The 19,792-nt window shown below is 39.6% G+C and overlaps 1 protein-coding gene across 1 annotated transcript; it reads left to right on the top strand.

Annotated features, from left to right (window-relative positions):
* The first annotated feature begins 915 nt into the window (after positions 1–915).
* LOC149842082 (uncharacterized) lies at positions 916–18,495 on the top strand. The gene is made up of 4 exons (XM_089998889.1): positions 916–1,326; positions 1,439–1,671; positions 15,261–15,368; positions 18,199–18,495. The coding sequence occupies exons 1-4, from the start codon at positions 1,164–1,166 to the stop codon at positions 18,316–18,318; spliced, it is 624 nt and encodes a 207-aa protein (XP_089855015.1). The 5' UTR covers positions 916–1,163; the 3' UTR covers positions 18,319–18,495.
* Positions 18,496–19,792: the final 1,297 nt, after the last annotated feature.

The raw sequence follows: 19,792 nt of genomic DNA on the forward strand, positions 1-19,792 counted from the left end.
GCACCTAACCATCTATCTATCTTCTTAAGACAATGATAGGAAATGGATAAAACCAAAAATGATTGTTATGGATAAGTCTCAAATAGTTATTTTCAAATACCCTCAAAATGTTTCGGCCTAATTTACCTGCACACCAAACTTTTAGACTTTGCAAATGCTCACCAAAGTTTTTACTTAGGTTAATCAAATGACTCCAATCATAAACCAACGTTGGGTTGTTTTTGAAAAATAAAAGTATTAGTTTACCCTTATTCTAAAAGGACTATCACAATAAGTTTGAATATGTACAGGGCTGTGAAAGTTTTTAGCAAAAAAAATATTACCTATAATGATACTTAAATCATTGACCTTTCTTAAAAAACCACAACTTTAACCACTACACCATAAAACTTATTGTGGATTAATTTTATATGTATATATATATATATATTGTTATAGGCCAATCAACCCAATAATTACTCGACCCATTATAACGCAATTGGGTCTATTTGGTTTCTCAATAATTGATCTGATAAATATCTGAAGTGAACACAAACTAAATGCATTTTTATTTAACTCAAAAGCCGATGTGGTTATATAGTTGACAAAAGTTTTACTAATTCAAGAATCAAGATCAATTGACTATTGCTATGATAGTAACTATGCGAGTTTTAATGTTTTCATTTAGATTCGACAACTTAATTCACTTAATTTTGAACCTATATAGATTTGATAAAAATAATAGCTGCCTACCAATTGTTTAGCCTATCACGAGCCTATCACCATTAAATAGAGGTTTCAAGTTGTTTTTCCAAATCTCACCCCGACCCATTCTCACCCCGGTCACGTGAGAGCGAGGCTATCAAAATCTCCGTGGGGTCGGCTTGCACATCTCTCCACGAAAAGCGTGTACGCGAGATGCCAGACCTTTGGTTTTGGGTGGTTGCGAACGGACCCCCCTTCTCCTCTCCCACGTGTCGAGAGATCCGAGCGGAGCGCCTCCCCGCTCGTGTGAGCACTCTGCAACTCCCTTTCTGTGGAGCAGAAGCAACCGAAAATCTGGGAAGCAATTCTGTGAAACAGTAAGAAGAAGAAGAAGAGAGTCCGACTCTGCTTCCCGCTATTTCCATCTTATTTGGAGAGAGAGAGAGAGAGGATCGCAATTGTTGTTAGTGTTTGATCGGATGGCTTCTTGCTTTCAAATCGGAAAATTGGGGTTCTCTCCGTCTCCCGGCCGGAAACCGTCGCGACTCTGCTCGGACTCCGGCCACCCGACCAAAGGCAGGAGGTTCCCCGGCACTCTGCACTCCCGTTGCCAACTCAGGAAGGGAGACGACGAATCCAAAGGTCTCTCTCTCTCTCCTGCTTCCAAGTGATTCTTTACGGGGCAGTTGCGCTGCTCTGATTAGGTAATTAGTGGGTTTTTGAGGTAATTATTGAGTTTGGAGTCAATCTGCAGGTGAGGAGCCTCCGGAGTCGTTGTTCATGAAGGAGCTGAGGAGAAGAGGCATGACCCCGACGTCGCTGCTCGAAGACAGCGGCAGGACGTCTTATGGGACGATCGAGGATCAGGATACGTTGAAGGAGAAGAATGGGGATTTCTCGAAGAGGAGCGCGGTTTCGATGGATTACGAGAAGAGCTTAACCGAACAGCGGGGGCGGTCAATGGCCTTGAACAGCGAAGGCCTGGAGGTAATAAGATTTTCCACGAATTTGTGATGATATTTGCGTGGACTGGTTTGCTTAGTAATGCTTCGTTTGTACGGGCTCGGTCATTAACGTGTCTAGTGCTTACTTCTGTGAAGTGTTCTCTGGGAAAGCGAAATGTTTGCGAAAATGGTGATTTAAGCTTCTTTGAATACTTGAATATGCTCTTTGAGAAGCTACTGCATACGGTACGCTGAAACCATGTTAATCATATTCCCCTGCATAGTGATTTGTTATAACATATTTTGATGACTGATGGCAATCCACTCGAACTCTCCATTATTCCTTATGATGAGCCCATTATGCAAGGTTGGTGTTGCAATCTATTGTGACATATTCATGTCTGAGCCCCTGAATACTATTATTTGATGTGTATTTTTGTTTTATCGTTGGGATATTTGCGGTAAACTCGAGTGGTGTATTCAATCTACATTGTGCGGTTGCATCTGAAATAGGACAGGAACCCTTTTCTGTTCACATGGGAACAAACAACAAAAGAATGGCTAATAATTCCATCACCACCTTGGTACAATTATTTGTTGGACATTATGGGTTATCGGTCCAACCCACAATGTGACCCGGATTGACACCCATAAGTGGGTCACGTTAGTGGCCATTTAATGGGGATAGTGGGTGGGAGTTACGTGAATGTGGAATAACCACTGAACATTCATAGCATTTACCCTGCCAAATTCAATTCCGCATTCGGATACAGCGGAACAGGGTCCTGCTCATCGTCGACCTAAGTCCTGGGCTCATTGTGGGCGTCGACCGGCTGAGGAGAACGCCGAATTTCCTACACGCACTATGGTGAATTCAGGTACGCTTCCTGTCAATGTTTGTTTTACAGGATTCGCCAACATTAAGTTATGGGCCTACTATGCACGCATTCAGCTGCACGTGGTTGTGTAAAACCTTTCGGCGTATTGCAGCGTCTGTGGCTGTCGGGCGACTGTAACAGATTGAACCTGACTCATTTGTTTTCAGAATACAATCGCTGCCGCCATGCAGCGACAACGTTTTTTCAGCATCACATCCACGAAAAAACTCTGCCATTGGGCGTCGGTGAAGTCGTCGTGGGGCGACAACCACCGGTACGCGGCGATGGTCGTCGTGAGGCGACAAACATCCCGGACAACAGATCAGATCCTTATAAAAGAAAAGAAAGGAGGATCGACGTATACCTGTGGCCGTCGGGCTGCAGGGAGGATCTGCCGTTGCCGGGATGGTCGCTAGAGTCGTCGCCTATGATCCCCTGTAGCTGTTGGGCTGCAGGCGGTTTTGCCGGCGCCGGGATTGCCTCACTTTGATCGCAGGCGACATAAGGTATCTGGGTTTTATACCTGGAGCGTCGTCGGAGACACGCCGGAGGGAAGGTTGCCGGATTGCCGGCGTCCATCTGGCGACGCATCGAATCCGGGGATTAAATTTTTTTCTTTTTTTCGAATTGAGCCGTCGGGCAGGGGTTTCGGCTGGGGGCTTTTGCTGGAGAGCTGTAGGTAGCAGCAGCGGCCTTGCCGGCGCCACGGGTTGCCCAACCTCATTGCCGGTTTACAGGTAACTCCGGAGACAAAAAAAAAAGTGTAACCCTTACCTGTCGCTGGGGGGGGGGGGGGGTTCGCCGTGGGGCGATTTGCCGGCATGGGCAGCCGTCGGTCGTCGACGGCCTTGCTAGCGTCGCTGGGGTGTCGCCGGGGGACTTTAGGGCATTCGGAAACGGCTGCTGCCACCATTTGGATCTGTCAGAGCCGGGAGACTGTCGCCGGATAGACGTCGCTGTGGGGCGACGTCAGTCGTCGGTGGAATGTCGCCGGTTGCCGGCAGGCGGCGACGGTCACTGTTTGGAGGCGACGGTCGCTGTTTGGCAACGTGGGTCGCCGTGGAACCGAAAAGGGTGAAAACCTTTTCGGTTTCCCTGTTAAAATGAAAACAAAAATCGGGTTTCTGTTTCATTTTAACAGTGGATCGGATCCGACGGGTGACCCGATGACAGACCCGATCCAAACCCATCTCGGGTGGATCGGGTCTGCCGCTTTTTCTTGTATCTGACCCAGACCCATAATGGTTTCGGGTCTAGGTCGGATCCAGAAAGAATCGGGTCTCTCTCGGATCGAGTTAGACCCGGGTCCATTTAGGACCGGGTCTGATCTGGATCCATTTAGAGTCGGGTCCGACCCTGGTCCGTTTTGGACCGGGTCCGACCCGGGTCCGTTTTGGACCGGGTATAATCCGGGGTCCGTTTTGGACCGGGTCTAACCCGGGTTCTGTTCCGGCCGGGTCCGACCCATATCAAGTATGGGTCGGGTCAGACCCGGATCCCATTTGAACTGGGTCAGATCCATGTTAAGCAGGATCCGAACACTATTATGGAACCGGTTCAGAGTCGTTTTTGACTGGTTCTTTTCAATTTTTCACCGGTTCCGAGATGCTGAGACCTTGTTTTCATAAATATAAAGAGATACAGGGATTTTGACATACAGTTATAGGGTTTATGAACTTTTGTTCATATTAAGTATCGGTTTATAAGGTTTAGAACTGGTTCGGATCCTTAGATGACCGGTTCGGGGCGGTTTCAGACCGGTTCAGAGTGTTTTTTAGACCGGTTCCTACTAGAGAACCCTGGGTTTTACCCATATGAGCATGTTTTTGTTATTTTTCATGCTTTATAAAGTATTTATTTTAAATAATGCATGACTTATGCATGTTAATTCATGTATTTTGCGTTGGTTAAGTTGTGCATGATGGTTTTAAGCATGAATTGTAACTAAATTCATGACAATTAGTTTATGCATATTTGTTGAAGTATGAACTTATATTATGTCATGAATATACATGCATTAAAATGTTTGCATGGGCGTGCTCCATAATACGAATAGGATTTTCGGTAAAAGATCTTGATTGATCGATTCTTGTAATCACCAAAGTGACCTGAGTCGTGTTAATTAAGGATTATTTGGACCATATTAAGATTCGTAATTATGATTGTGTTTGAATTTATGAAACATCGATTCTACCCAAAGGTAGGTCGTTGTGTTCCAAATTTACACAGGATGTGATAGTAGATGTGTATTCCAGCCCATGAAGCATGTTCGTACCCAAAGGTACAATACTGAATTGCCTATGGTTACATGATCTGCTAGTTTCACCAACTGAAGTCAATTCCTTGAGAATTGAAGAGACGGAACAACTATGAGTATTATCGTTTTCACCAAAGTGGAACGATAATGAATCAACTATGCTTGTCTCAGAAAATGTAAAAATAAAGGGTCTCACTTTTACCTTTTCAACACGAGTCTCGTCTGAGCAATAATAGTAATGTCTTTCCGTTTTCGTTCCTTGTTTTATCAGGTTCCTTCCTTATCGACGGTTCTAATAATATCCTCATTTTAGACGGATCAAATTTTTCTGATTGGAAAGAAATTGTATTATTCACTTTGGGCTATATGGATTTAGATCTGGCCCTTAGAATTGTCGAACCTCCCGCTCTTACAAAGTAGAGTACAACCGATCAAAAGGCTGCCTTTGAGAAGTGAGAGCGCTCGAACAAACTTAGCCTGTTGCTTTTGCAATCTCGAGTGGCTAAGAATATTCGAGGCGTCATTCTTCATTGTAGGACTGTGAAGGAATTTCTGAGAGCCATTGAGGCTCAGTTCGTCACTTCTAATAAGGCAAGGGCCAGTACACTCATGTCCAAATTAGTGTCTATGAAATATGTTGGTGACAGTCACATCCGATAGCACATTTTGGAAATGATGAATATTACGACTCAACTGAATGACATGAAGTTCGCCATCTCTGACTCCTTCTTAGTGCATCTGATCTTAACCTCGTTACCTACTAAGTATGGACCCTTTAAAATCTCCTATAACACACATAATGATGAGTGGTCTTTTAATGACCTCTTGGCTAAGTGTGTTGAGGAAGATGAGAGATTGAAGGGTGAGAGGATGCCAAGTGCACATATGGCCTCTCATAAGGATAAACAGAGGTCGAGGTCAAAGAAAAGCTCATTCAAAAGGAAGAATCAGAAGAGAGCCACTGGGGAGAGTTCAAACTCTCAGGTGAAAGCTAAATCCCAGTTAGGAGGCCCTTCTATAAAGTGTTTCTTCTGCAAAAAGAAGGGGCATAAGAAGGTGGTCTGTTTGAAGTACAAGAAGTGACTCGAAAATAAAGGTAATAGGTCATTCGTTTCTCATGAATGCAATCTAATTCATATTCCATTGTATAGTTGGTGGATTGATTCTGGTGCCATGGTGCACATTGTCAACTCTTTGCAGGCATTTCTGAACAAAAGGAAACCGACGGAGCATGAAAGAAGCATCTTCTCAGGAAATAAGATGCGTTCGCATGTCAAGAGCGTTGGGACCTGCAAAATTGTGTTGGAGTCAGGATTTATATTGGATTTGGTCGATGCATTTTATGTGTCATCTTATAGTCGGAACCTAATTTCAATTTCAAAACTTGATAAGTTTGACTTTGTATTTAAATTTGAAAAATCTAAACTTATTATTATGAAAAATTCAATGAATATAGGTTCTGCATATATGAGTGATGGTTTGTATCGATTAAGACCCAAATTCCAAATTCGGGAATCTCACTCAATTGAGAACACAATGATTGGCAATAAACGTGGCCTAAAGGATGATCAATCTTATTTGCTTTGGCATCGGAGGTTAGGATATATCTCGAAAGAGAGAGTCCAAAGACTCGTGAAAGAGGGAATCCTTGGATCCCTTGATTTTACGAATATAGAGCCATGTGTTGACTGCATAAAGGCTAAGCAGTCTAACACATATAAGAAAGATGTCAAACGCAGCAATAGAAAGTTAGAAATAGTGCATACGGATGTCTGCAGCCCCTTTTCACCGTGTTATACGGGTGAAAAATATTTTGTCACCTTTATAGACGATTACTCACGATATATGTATCTCTACTTATTATCTGAAAAATCAGAGGTCTTTCAGGTTTTTAAGGACTTCAAGAAAGAAGTAGAGAAACAAACCGGTGAAGTTATTAAGGTTGTCAGGTCTGATAGAGGTGACGAATATTATGGTCGTTTCACTGAGATGGGACAAAAGGAAGGTCCATTAGCGCGATTTCTAAAAGAGGAAGGCATTGTACCTCAGTATAGCATGTCTGGTAGTGCTTACCAGAATGGTGTAGCTGAAAGGAGAAACCGTACGCTTAAAGAAATGGTTCGAGCGATGTTGAATCACTCAAACCTTCCTTTGACCTTGTAGGGTGAAACTATTAGGACATCAGTGCATATTCTGAATAAGGTTCCTACGAAGGCTGTTCAAAAGACTCCTTACGAATTATGGACAGGTAGAAAACCTTCTTTATCATATATGCACATATGGGGATGTCCAACATAAGCTAAATTGTATAATCCACATATAAAAGCTTTTGATCCTAGGACAACTAGTGGTTTCTTCATTGGTTATCCAGAAAGATCAAAAGACTTTAGATTTTATTGTCCATCTCATACACCACAGATAGTGGAAACAGATAAAGCAAGATTTCTTGAAAATGGTTATGTTGGGATAGATACGTTTCAAAATATTGATTTTGAGGAAATGCAGGATTTAGGTTTCTCACCTGCTAAGAATAAAGACCTGATTTTCTCTATCATTGTTCCTTCGAGTAATGTAAGAGAAAGTTCAGTCAATGAATATCAATTCCAACTAGATCCGGTTGTTGATGAGGATATACAACAACAACAGGATACAAATGCTCATTTTGAACCACCTGTAGCACCTATATGGAGGTCCACCAGAATTAGGAAATCTGCTATCCATCCGGACTATGTGGTGTATTTACAAGAGTCAAATGATTTCATAGACATTGATGAAGATCCCTTCATATTTGCAGAAGCCATTGAAAGTGAAAGATCAACACATTGGATTAATGTCATGAAAGAAGAGCTTGACTCTATGGCAAAGAACCAAGTGTGAGATCTTGTACCTCGACCTGATGGAGTTAGACCTGTTGGTTGTAAATGGGTTTATAAAACCAAAACAGACTCTAAAGGTCATGTGGAGAGGTATAAGGCTAGGCTTATTGCAAAAGGTTTCACAATGATAGAGGACATTGATTATAATGAGACTTTTTCTCCTGTCTCAACTAAAGAATCATTGAGGATAATCATGGCTCTCGTAGCTCATTTTGATTTAGATCTGCATCAGATGGATGTGAAAACTGCCTTCCTGAATGGGGTTCTGGATGAGGAGGTATACATGCAACAACCTCCTGGTTTCAGTATAGATGACTCGAATAACTTAGTTTGCAAATTGAATAAGTCAATTTATGGACTTAAACACGCCTCCCACCAGTGGTATAAGAAGTCCAATCAGGTAATTATGAACTTTGGATTCACTGAAAACATTGTTGATCAGTGTATTTACATTAAGACTAGTGGGAGTAAGTTCATAATTTTGGTTTTATATGTTGACGATATTCTTCTTGCAACTAATGATTTGAGTCTTTTACATGAAATAAAAGTTTTTCTTTCCTCTCATTTCGATATGAAAGACATGGGTGAGGCCACTTATGTCCTTGGAATCGAGATCCATCGTAACAGAACTAAGGGTGTCCTTGGCCTCTCTCAGAAATCCTATATCCTTAAGGTTCTTAAAAGATATGGGATGGAGAATTGTTCTCCTTGTTCGGCACCTATAGTGAAAGGGGATAAATTGAGCTTAAAGGACTGTCCTCAGGATGATATAACGAAGGCTCAGATGGATGTTGTCCCATATGCTTCGGCAGTTGGGAGTTTACAGTACGCGCAGACCTGCACTCGAGTCCAGGCATTGCGCACTGGAAGGCAGCGAAGAAGGTCATGCGCTATTTACAAGGAACAAAACACTATATGTTGACCTATAGGAAAGCTGACCACCTAGAGGTCGTTGGATACTCTGATGCGGACTTAGGAGGGTGTATTGACAGTAGAAAATCCACTACTGGATACATTTTCCTTCTAGCGGGTGGTGCTGTCTCATAGAGAAGTGGAAAACAGTCTACCACTGCTGCTCATACCATGGAGGCAGAATTTATTGCTCTATACGAGACTTCGTCATAGGCCATTTGGATAAGGAACTTCATTATGGGTCTTGGTATAGTGGACTCTATTGAGAGACCACTAAAGATCTTTTGTGACAATGAAGCAGCCGTGTCCTTTTCAAATAATAATAAGAGCTCAACATCGTGTCGACACATGGAGTTAAAATATTTTGTTGTTAAAGAAAGGACTGAGAATCATCTGGTATGTATTGATATAATTGGGACGAAGGAAATGACTGCGGATCCCCTTACTAAAGGGTTAGCACCGAGATTGTATTCCTAACATGTAAAGGGGATGGGTCTTTTTTATTGCTTCTGATGTATGACAATACATTATGTGATCACATTTGTGTTTATGTTTTGATTCTCTAAGGTTTTGTGTTATTGTTGATTTTGCATAAAGAATCTCTCATATGGGTTAGAGAGAATAACAGAATAACAATATTAAAGGATCAATAAAATAGGTGAGAGACCAACCTATTCATAAAGGTAATTTTTTACATGCCTAAGCACTGAAGGTGAATTGTAGCGTAGTACATGGAAATATGACATTTCATAAAGGGGTGTTTATATCCATGACTCGTATGATTCATCCTTGTGATAAAGGGTGGCATGTGAACCCACATAAAGAATTAAATCGAGATAACGGTATACACCTCGATTTAATACACTTTTGGTGTCAATGGGTCAAGTGGGAGAATGTTGGACATTATGGGTTATGGGTCCAACCCACAATGTGACTCGGATTGACACCCATAAGTGGGTCACGTTAGTGGCCACGTAATGGGGATAGTGGGTGGGAGTTACGTGAATGTGGAATAACCACATTCACGTAACTGCCTAATCACCCATTACATAAGGGGTTATGGGCTATGAGGATGATGAGACATTCATAGCATTTACCCTGCCAAATTCAGTTCCGCATTCAGATACAACGGAACAGGGTCCTGCTCACCGTCGACCTAAGGCCTGGGCTCATTGTGGGCGTCGACCGGCTGAGGAGAACACCGAATTTCCTACACGCACTATGGCGAATTCAGGTACGCTTCTTGTCAATGTTTGTTTTACAGGATTCGCCAACATTATTGACATTTTAAATAAAAAAGCTAAGGCGAAAGGGTTTGAAGACCTGATCGCTTCTGTATTTGTTCCTGAAAAGATCCTAGATTGTTGCAATCTCCTTATAGAAGCGGGAGGTTAGTTCCATGTTGGTAGAAAGAAGAACTGATGCCTCCTGAAGAAGTGGCTGCTAGGGATGTATCAAACTTGCAAACCACCTGCAAGGTCGTTGGATACTCTGATGCGGACTTAGGAGGGTGTATTGACAGTAGAAAATCCACTACTGGATACATTTTCCTTCTAGCGGGTGGTGTTGTCTCATGGAGAAGTGGAAAACAGTCTACCACTGTTGCTCATACCATGGAGGCAGAATTTATTGCTCTATACGAGACTTTGTCATAGGCCATTTGGATAAGGAACTTCATTATAGGTCTTGGTATAGTGGACTCTATTGAGAGACCACTAAAGATCTTTTGTGACAATGAAGCAGCCGTGTCCTTTTCAAATAACAATAAGAGCTCAACATCGTGTCGACACATGGAGTTAAAATATTTTGTTGTTAAAGAAAGGACTGAGAATCATTTGGTATGTATTGATATAATTGGGACGAATGAAATGACTGCGGATCTCCTTACTAAAGGGCTAGCACCGAGATTGTATTCCCAACATGTAAAGGGGATGGGTCTTTTTTATTCCTTCTGATGTATGACAATACATTATGTGATCACATTTGTGTTTATGTTTTGATTCTCTAAGGTTTTGTATTATTGTTGATTTTGCATAAAGAATCTCTCATATGGGTTAGAGAGAATAACAGAATAACAATATTAAAGGATCAATAAAATAGGTGAGAGACTAACCTATTCATAAAGGTAATTTTTTACATACCTAAGCACTGAAGGTGAATTGTAGCGTAGTACATGGAAATATGACATTTCATAAATGGGTGTTTATATCCATGACTCGTACGATTCATCCTTGTGATAAAGGGTGGCATGTGAACACACATAAAGAATTAAATCGAGATAACGGTATACACCTCGATTTAATACACTTTTGGTGTCAATGGGTCAAGTGGGAGAATGTTGGACATTATGAGTTATGGGTCCAACCCACAATGTGACCCGGATTGACACCCATAAGTGGGTCACGTTAGTGGCCACGTAATGGGGATAGTGGGTGGGAGTTACGTAAATGTGGAATAACCACATTCACGTAACAGCCTAATCACCCATTACATAAGGGGTTAGGGGCTATGAGGATGATGAGACATTCATAGCATTTACCCTGCCAAATTCAGTTCCGCATTCAGATACAACGGAACAGGGTCCTGCTCACCGTCGACCTAAGGCCTGGGCTCATTGTGGCCATCGACCGGCTGAGGAGAACGCCGAATTTCCTACACGCACTATGGCGAATTCAGGTACGCTTCTTGTCAATGTTTGTTTTACAGGATTCGCCAACATTATTGACATTTTAAATAAAAAAGCTAAGGCGAAAGGGTTTGAAGACCTGATCGCTTCTGTATTTGTTCCTGAAAAGATCCTAGATTGTTGCAATCTCCTTATAGAAGCGGGAGGTTAGTTCCATGTTGGTAGAAAGAAGAACTGATGCCTCCTGAAGAAGTGGCTGCTAGGGATGTATCAAACTTGCAAACCACCTGCAAGGTCATCACTAATTTTTTGTCATGATTGAATCCATATGAAATGTTATTCATTAACATGGACTTTGAACAAGCTTTGGATGATCTAGATTTGGTCTTCTTTTGCATATGATGGAAAGAATGGGGTTAAAAATGCTACAGAGGAATCAGTCTTGGGCTTGCTTCTTGTCTTCATCTGTTGTGGCATGTGTGAGTCATCTGTTCTCATCTGTTTCTATCTTATTTAGACAGTGAAGCTGAACCTTCATTCTTGAAGTGCCATTGGGGCAGAATGAAATGAAGAGGAACATTCACTTATCCTGATCTGTATGGAAATTGATGTGTGGGAAGAAGTTGTTGTCATCTTCCCAGTCTGAGAAGGGAGCTTTGGCCATTCAATATCTGCTTCATTTGGAATTGTCCCCTTGAGGTTGATGACATGGATGTGAAAGACAGGATTATAAAATTCTAGTCTCATTGAGTTCTTATTGTTTTCTTAGTTGTGACTTGTATGTCAGAGATAAGGTCTGCAGCCATCCGCTTCATTTATCATCAGTCTTATTGATCTTCAAGAAGTTAGATTATGATTGATAGGGCTACAGTTGGTTGGATATACAAGACTTGGGGCTATATTTGATTACAAAAAGATATTTGAACCTTAACCACGAGAATGTTTGGTTGATGCAGTTCTTTGGGCTGAGAATGAAAGTCTGGGCCTGCCTTGGTTTTGGATGGATAAGGCTTTTGAAAAAGGTAAGTAATGTGTGGGTGTTTCCTTAAAACAGTGCAGAACAATAGTTGAGACTGAACTGTGATTAGGAAATTAACTTTTTGAACAACTCTACCTTTAGGTGTCCCTTCCATAGTCCTGTCCAATATTTAGGCAACATAGCAAGGAGCAGTGAATGCTGAGATGCCTCTCAAGGATGGAACTCAGGCCTAGTGATAACAGATTTGGTAGGAGTGTATTAACAAAAAAACATGATCTGGTTCTGATAGAAACCTATTGTTTGCAAAAGATGAAGTTTGTCATTTCTTAGAAGTCTATGTTATCTACCAGTTTTGGAATATCTATGGAACTTTTGTGTGGATTCTGGTTGGAAGGCAGTCAGGATTTTTTGGTCATTAGGTGGTCATAAAATGGCTAGAAAATCCATAGCATTTAATGGATCTTCTAGACATTTTTTCGGCCACTCATTAGTCAAAAATGAATGGGATGATTTTGTCCAGCCTCCATTTTTTTGGCCAAGACATGGCCAGATGTGGCCTCTGAGAGAGAGAGAGTAATGATGATGGTGGTGGTGATGTATAGGGTAACAAGCTTTTGGATGGGATGGTGGTGATATTAACTAAATGATGATGAAGATGGTGAAGAAAATGTGATATGATGATAGAAGAGATAATGATCATTATGATGAGAGCTAAGGACAGATAGAGAGACAGGTAGGGACTATGAGATGATGATTATGCTGATGAGAGATAAGAGATGATGTTAATGATTGACAATGGTGGTGTACAAAATAATCACACTTCATTGTATTAGAGATATAAGAGAGATTACTTCATCATTTAAGGAAACATCATGACGATTGTTCTGTGGAGGTCTCTATGCATATGTTGACAAATTCTCTCTTTGAAAGTTTGACATGAAGAAGACAAAATGTCAGCTCATGGGATAGCTGCTGATTATATGGGTCAATATTACCACATCTTAACACACTGGACATATGCAGGTTACCGCATACCAGTTGATAAGAATGCTTTCCCTGATACAGCTAGCAACATTACTGCCTATGTCACATAGGTGCAGGTGCGGATACGGATGCGGATGCGGTGATGCAGCACTTTAAAAAAGGTTGGGTGCGGGGGCGCGGGGAGGTTATATATATATATATATATATATATATATATATATATATATATATATATATATATATATATATATATATATAGGTGTGTGTGTGTGTGCGCGCACTTATATATATATATATATATATATATATATATATATATATATATATATATATATATATATAATATTAGATAAAACTAGACTTGGTTAGGGTTAACCAAATCTACTTTGGGACAAAAATGGACTTCGGTGTGGTTGACTTCACCTGACACAAAGGAAGCTGTGTCCAAGTGTTGCACCCGCATGGGTGCGGTCCGTTGCCCTGTTAGAAGAGTCCGTGTTACATAATTTACTGCTATGATTGACATTCATTCTTCTTCATCTAATGCATCAATTGGTTTCCAGTCACTCTGTGAAGTATCAAATATTTCATATGCATGTATGTCCATTATATATATATATATATATATATATATATATATATATAGTAAAAGAGATGGAGTGTCCCCAGCTAAGATAGTGGCATAACTTGCATGCCCACATAACCGTTGCATCTTTGGGGTGATGTTTCTTGCATGGTTGGAAGCTAAACCACTTTACTTTCACACAGATCACAATTTACTCCGTCCTGTCAGCTGAGAAGGTTCATGGTTCTGTGGATATCTACTTCTGCTGTCTAAGGCAGCAGCTGCAAACAGGGGCTGACTGAACCAAAAAAAATGCTCCTTGTTATATATTTTTCTATTGGAAACCTCTTATTTATTTACTTGCAGTAAGCATCACAATAAGGGATGTCAGATACCATTTTTGTACGTTGAATGTTCATAAAATACTTGTTCATTTCTGCTGAGAGCATTTTTGTGTGTACTTTACATTGCATGCATATCCTTCATAAACATGTGCATGTGTGATTTGTGTTTAACATGTATTGCCAACTATCTCAAATATCTAAAATGCAAAAGCATAAAAGGTGATCTTCAAAATCTTGGTTTTATTTCATTTGCACTAATAGATGTGCTCAACTTCTTTCTGAGGCGTATGATAGTAATGCTAGTTCATTTTCAGAAGGCTAGTTAATAGCTAATGATTGGTTGGAGATTTGTTTCTCTACCTTGGTGGGTATCATAATGATTTGAACTGTCCTGTGGGTTCTCTTAATAGAGTTGTTACATTATGCATTTCTTGTTTTGCTGTTCATTGTCATACCTATTGTTCTGTCGCATTTCTTTTTTTACCGTTCATTGTCATACCTATTGTTATGTCATGGGAGCCATCAGATAGCAATTATTCTCCAAGAGATGCACACAGATGCACAAAACATTATCTGCACACACACACACACACACACACACACACACATATATATATATATATATATATATATATATAGAGAGAGAGAGAGAGAGAGAGAGGTTCAGGTCTTCTTGCTATTGCTTGAGTTATTGTGCAGGATAGCTTTGTTTGTGTGCATGCTGATAAGTGATAACATTAGTCCATTTTTCTCTACCTTGTTCTCAAAGCTTTTATTTTTGGATTCACTATATTAGCATTTAAACAATAAGATATTCACTTAACAGTTTCGGCCTTTCTGTCAAACCTGATTTGTCATATTCATGTCTGGGAAATCTAGATATTACCGTAGTGCTACAACTCTGCAATTTTTCTGCTGCATCAGTACACTTTGTTGAGTTTTCTTTGTGTTTCATAGCATGAAATGTCACTCTTCTTCCTACTGTGTGGCGACTCATAGAATAATAACCTTCAATTCTCTCGCCTTACATCAATTTAGGGTTTATATTTCATGTTTTAGCTTTTTCCAAGAACTAGTTTACTTTTTGCGCCTCTCATATTACATGCATACTGCTTTCAGTCTCTCACGTTGTAAAGTAGTAATGATGACCACCAATTTCTGCTTCATGTGCTTCAATCAGATTATATTTATTTTTGTCTGTGTCCATATAGGGCTTGATTCCAAGGGCAAAGGTACTGCTGACAATTGGTGGAACATTCTTTGTTGGGTTTTGGCCATTAATTCTTGTCACAGTAGCATCCTTTTCAGCTTTGTACCTAGTAAGATTCCTGTTCTTTCTGGTATTGTCATTCTTTTCTATTTCATTCCCTTTTGCGTTGTTAGTTTTATGTGCTGATCCCACCACTGCTTGAAAATGTGTCACGTGTTGGTTAATGAATGAGAAACACATTATGTAGAAGTTTTTCGTAGAACCATAATGTTCGTTTTTCCTTGGGGCAGAGACCTCAAAATTATGTGTATCTTTTGAAGGAATACAGAGATCTATTTTGTGCGCCTCTCTTCCTTCAATGCTTTATGATATGATTAGACGTGTTCTCATAGTTGGGAATTTGGTCCATTGATATCTTGACATTAGGTCTTGAATGTATGTTGCACTTTTTTTTTTGTAGCATTGCAATTTATTGATCAGCATAGACTTTTAGTAAAATTGAACTCCATCTGCCTCATTCCATTGACCATCTGCTGAGAAAATAAGCTTTTGCCTCTAATCCGAAAAGCATGATCAACAGAATCATCAAATTCCTTTCTTTTCATGTCGTATACTTTTCATCATTTAATACTTAAGCAGTTAACATTCACTTTAACTTCCATGTTGTAGCCCATATGTAGTAGTTCGCTTTAGCTTCCATGCTGTACTCCATCTGTAGTATATCTGGCACATTTGTGACTTTAGCATGTAAGTAAGTTTCCTTTATAACAATTTCCAAAGGGTAGATGTGGAGAAAACATTCACTGGAAAAACTTTCTCACCTTGAGAGTTTGAGGTATTTTACCACAGAAAAATTGTTTAAATTTTGGTTTTAACCAAAATTTTCCTATAAAATTCTTTATTTTCTAGAAAATTGTTTAAATTTTTGGTATTAACCAAAATTTTCCTATAAAATTCTCTATTTTTTAGGTGAAGAAGTGTTTCATAGAATATGTAAACTGCAACTGAGAACTCCACAAAATGATAACTTCCCATATCCTCTGGCCATATCTGTGTGACAGCTTTGAACATGCAGTCTGCTTCTCTATTTCTTGTACTGAATAAGACTGCTGTTGGTGTACCATTTGGTTCGAAAAGCAAAAGTGAATGGGTTTTACGATTCCATGTTTGTCTTTGCATAGCCAGTCATTATTTTCTCGTATGTAGCCTACATTTCTTTTGCAGTGTCATTTGTTGTTGCGTCTCTCTGTCATCCATAAAATTATATATTGTTGTTGAGGGTGAGGATTTTCCTACATGATCTTAACATAGCACTTGAGATTTGGCCAACAGCATTTGTTTGGAACTTTTAGTTTATCTGAAGTCAATTTGCCTTAATTGTGGCCTTTACTTAGATTTCCTTATTTGAAATGTTGAAGAACATATTTAACCATGAGTATCTTAAGATGTGGTACATTTGTTTCATTTTTTTTATTAGCCAACCGGCTATACTTCCAGTTTCTGAAGGAAAACAAGCATGCAGTGTTTTACTTTCCCCTTTGACATTCGAAATCATTCACCAATAAAGTATTGTAGATGCCACTTCTCTCAAAAAAATTGTATTGTAGATGCCAGTGCCACTGGTTCCTTGCTTGGGCTCCCAGTAACCTGAACCCTCTACGTATCACTGTGGATCCAAGTGCAGCCTAATGAGTCTGATATCTGATACACTGACAGCCTTACTTACAGCTATCTCCATCCAACGTGGTGGTTCCTGTTTTGCATTGCAAAACTCTAGTCTGATCAAACAGTCATCTGAAAGACCTCATCTTGAACTAGAATACATGCATTTACTTTTTTCTTGAAAAGCAAAAAAAAAAAAATATGCATCTGTTCAAACATATAAATACTCGGGTATTGTCAGATCAGGCTGGATATCCAACAAAAATTATGGCTCAATCCAACCTGAATATTATTTGGGTTCAATTCTGTTTGAACCAAACAATATTTGTTTGGTATTTTTGTACCTCTATCTTGAAAATTGGATGCAGGTTGGTTCAGTTACATGTCACGGATCTGACCCATCGACAACCCTACCTCTAGGATGCAACGATGAAAATATTTCATGGGGTCATTGCTCGGTTAAGAATAGTACCATGGAGATATGGTGCAGAAGTGGAATGTAATACATGTCTGGCATAGTTTGGTAACCTTTAAGCATGCTTACAAGGTTATAGCTGGAGGTTTTTCAATGATGTAGCTGTGCACGACAATGTTGCCAGAATTGTATGGGATCCTGAATAGTTTTGAATCAGCCTATTACAATTCTGAATCAAATCAAGCTGAATCGGCCAGTTTTGTCAGGAAAATAATAATATTTTTAAAAAAAAATTAAACCCTTTTTAAATTTTAGCTAAAAAATAAGCTGAATCAGATTGTTTCGTATCAACTTTTTGGCTGATACAATATGAATTGGTTCAGGCCAATTCGCAACGATACACGATATCCAACAGAATAGCACCAAGGAAGTTAAATTTTGATTAGTAGCTGTAAAGATTTGATCCCTTTCATGTCAATCATGAAATGGAGCAGCAATGCTTCCAAGATCTACTGGAAACTAAGGATTTACAGTGTTTGATGTTAAAACCGTTGCCTGTTATAAGACCAATTATCTATTCTCTCTCATGATAGCTGTAGCCCAGTCCATGATACGCTGGTTGATTTCTTATCCTCAAGAAGAATGAGAATGTGGACGTGGTTAGAACATATAAACAATAGTAATGTTTGACACCATTTGCTTGTTGCCATTACAACATATTCAGACAGAAATTGTAAATGAAACTCTTCCACTCTTCGTGTGTTGTGCACGATCTGCATATCTGCTTTTACTTATGACTCGTTGCAATTTTGCTTTTGATAAACCTTGAGGTCAAATGAATATCATGACTGTTAAATTGCAGTATTTTGGGCCAAGTTTTGTACATGATGCAACCAAAGTGCCCATAACACCGCCTGCCTATATTGATCCATATGAGCTGTTGGAAGATGAAAAGATATCTCGGCCACCTCGTGTAAAATGAAGGGTGAAGATGCAACACATTCCTGAAAAAAATTTGTGGAATGGCATTTGCTCGTACTTGTACTATTCTTGGCTCTTGTACATGTGTAATCGACTGTATCTTGTATTTGTTCACATGATAGACTGTATTTTCTATTTGTCCAGTGTTGATGCCAATGAAACCACACCTACACAATCGTCATGACCTTGATTTGATTCACATGAATCATGTTAATATCTCAGGCTTACAGGAGTAGTTTCTTTTGATTTTTATCCAGCTTGCTTTTGAATAAGGAACCCCTTCCCCCAGTGATGGAAATATGTTTGTCAAGTGACGGGAAATATGTTTCTTGCAGGACGAGAAACGTGTTTTCCTTGAGTTTTTCACAAGTTTTCAAAAACGTTGAGCTTCACGTTTTAGAAACGGTTCCCCAAAAAATGGATTTCCCACACATGCAATTAGAGTTTCTACCAACCCCCCCAGCTTGCCTTTAAAAAAAAAAATAGTTTCTACTAATCCTATTCTAATTCATTTGTTTCTTGAAGGTTGATTCTTTTTTAATAGGATTTTTTGCAAATTGGTCCTTGCCTTATCAACCATTTGCAAATTATTCCTCGACTTATTCGGTTTTGCAAATTGGTCCTGGGCTTTGGAAATTGGTCCTTGAGTTAACAGCCGTTTCTCACTTCTGACGGATACTGTTGAAGGCATGCAAATTGACGGTTCTATCCTCACAAGGACTATTTTTGCAATTACTGAATAAGATAGGGACTTGTAAAAAGCATATTAAAAACAACTGTTCTGCCCTCGTCTAAGACTTTTTTGCATATAACAAGACATGGACACGAACCAAACTGTTTTGAGCTGCTAGTTCTAACTTCTAAGTAGTATGGGACTGTTCTGCCCTCATCCAAGGGGGGGCTCCGCTTGTCTGGCAAGAGCAGTTAGTGCCCCTTACCTTGCAATAATATATATATATATATATATATATATATATATATATATATATATATATATATATATATATATAGTATGGGATTGTGGGTAAGGACATCAACAGGTCAGGTTTGGTTCGAACCTAGGTGAAACCAGACATGGCCTAACTTTTGAGTATGGTATCAGGTTAGGACCCAGGTATAATCTGAACCACTATAAGGGGAACCATATGTTCGGCTGAATGGCCATAAGGTGATTGTCATGGGTTATTCCAATAGTTACAATGTTCAAAATATAAAGAGACGTGTTTTTTTGGGATGAAAGAATTTTTTCCAGGGATGTATTTCAAAACTTGAAGTCTTTACAAGTTTATAAATGCAGTGAAAGAGTATGAAAAACATACATAGATATATTGATATACAAAACAGTTATAAAAAAACATTCAAATTGTAAGAGAGTTAGGACCTCTATGGTGATTTCGAACATAACAGTGTGTTCTTCACCCCATAGCAATTCTGCATTTGAGCATTCAAGTTTCTACATTGGTATCAGAGAAAGT

This window comes from Nuphar pumila, chromosome 3 (assembly GCF_984573655.1).
Source record: "Nuphar pumila chromosome 3, dmNupPumi1.hap1.1, whole genome shotgun sequence".
In the NCBI taxonomy this organism is placed as follows: Eukaryota; Viridiplantae; Streptophyta; class Magnoliopsida; order Nymphaeales; family Nymphaeaceae; genus Nuphar; species Nuphar pumila.